General features: G+C 42.8%; 1 protein-coding gene across 1 annotated transcript in view; it reads left to right on the top strand.

Moving 5' to 3' along the window:
• LOC106812329 (triple functional domain protein-like) overlaps positions 1-1,853 on the top strand; it is a 61,096-nt gene that overhangs the window by 27,518 nt on the left and 31,725 nt on the right. The window contains 2 exon segments of the mRNA XM_014816172.1: positions 546-668; positions 1,196-1,397. Coding sequence (XP_014671658.1) covers positions 546-668; positions 1,196-1,397 — 325 coding nt within the window.

The raw sequence follows: 1,853 nt of genomic DNA, 5'->3' as shown, positions 1-1,853 counted from the left end.
AATAGCCCATAGGTCAAGATTACAGCTTGTATTAGCTTATTTCACAAGGGAATCTTAAACAGCAATCTTACTCACTGAATTGAAATCAGCTTGTATGGATCTCACGTGGGAATCAGAAACTAGATATCGTACTCACCGAATTGAAATTGACTTGGATCGATCTTACATGGGAATCAGTAACTAGAGTTGTTCTCGTGTTCTCGTGTTCTAATGTTCTCGTTAAATTGAAATCCACTCGCATTGATCTCATGTGGTAATCGGAGACTAGCGCTAACACCCACTCTCTTCGGTAACCTGGACATTCACCTTGAGCCTTGACTCTAAATCAAATAAAGACTTTGGAAAACAACTAGTTGGTTACAATTGAAAATTGCAGATGATATTTTCTGGCTAGGTAGGTAGGCATGAAAACTCTGTACACATAGTGTGATTATCATTTATTATATATCATATTATTATATACCTGCGCAAGTTTAATAATTAACAAGTGGAAATTTGTGTGAAAAAAAGTTTAACTATCGAAATATACGTTTTCTTAAATTCAGGTGCTAGACTGGCTGGAGAATCATGGTGAGGTGTTTCTACTGAAAAACATGGGTATAGGCAAGTCACTGCAGCGTGCAAAGGCACTGCAGAAGAGTCATGAACATTTTGAAAATGTTGCTCAGGTGATTACTAATGTAAAAGCTAGTGTATCAGTAGCTGCTGTTTATTTTCCTATTTAAGCGATCACTTGTCAAGGCTTGACATTTGTTTAACTTTTTTGTTGCATAGACCTAAAGAGAGCAGTAAATTTGGTGTCCAGATGTGTTTGTTCATTTTTTATCAGTATTCTGGTTGCTACTGGTTATAGTGACTGTACAAAACAATCTGTTCAGCGATTATTACTACTGTAGCATCTTAAGTCAGGGTAACTGACATGGTACCCAATCATGATAGCAGAACCGCACTGTTATTACATTTTGTGCTATTTATTAATCTATGTTAATTACAAATTATATGCTTAAATATGATGTCGTGCACGTCTGTGTGACATAATCACACGTCTCGTAAAAACAAGATCTCCTCTCTCTCTGTTCCTCTACCTCTCCTCCTCCCCCTCTCTATCTCTCTCTCCCCCTTTCACTCTCTCGCTCTCTCTATCTCTCTCACTATATATATATATATCTGTCGTTTATGCTCGCTATGTGAGCAGAACACGTTCACAAATGCGGATAAGCTGCTGCAAGCGGCGGAGGAGCTTGCGCAGACCGGTGAGTGCGATCCGGACGAGATCTACGCGGTCGCGCACGAGCTGGAGAGCCAGATACAGAGCTTCCTCGCGCGCGTCGAGCAGCGACGCATCCTGCTCGAGATGTCCGTCTCCTTCCACACGCACACCAAGGAGGTAAGCTTGTGTTAGTTAGTTAGTTAGTTAGTTAGGAGTAAGTTAGTGTAGTGCAGATGCACACGTATGCACACGCATACCAAGGAGGTAAGCTCTTAGTATAGTGCCGATTGTGTAACACATGCATGCACGCACACACACGCACACACGCACACACGCACACCAAGGAGGGGCGCTCTTAGTGTAGTGCCGATTGTGTAACACATGCACACACACACACACGCACCCCAAGTAGGTGAGCTTCTCATGTAGTGCTGACAGTGTAACGTGCACTCACACATGCACACCAAGGAAGTGAGCTCTTAGTGTAGTGCTGACAGTGTAAGCAACCTACATGCACGCACACGCGCACACCAAAGAGGTGAGCTATTGATGTTATTGCATTCACCTGTTATTGCACACACGCACACGCACACGCACACACACACACACACACACACACACACACACACACACACACACACAC

The sequence above is a fragment of the Priapulus caudatus genome, unplaced genomic scaffold (assembly GCF_000485595.1).
Source record: "Priapulus caudatus unplaced genomic scaffold, Priapulus_caudatus-5.0.1 Scaffold635, whole genome shotgun sequence".
Taxonomy (NCBI): Eukaryota; Metazoa; Priapulida; class Priapulimorpha; order Priapulimorphida; family Priapulidae; genus Priapulus; species Priapulus caudatus.
The sequence above is the reverse complement of the archived record's forward strand: the minus strand, read 5'-3'. Positions and strand labels throughout refer to the sequence as shown.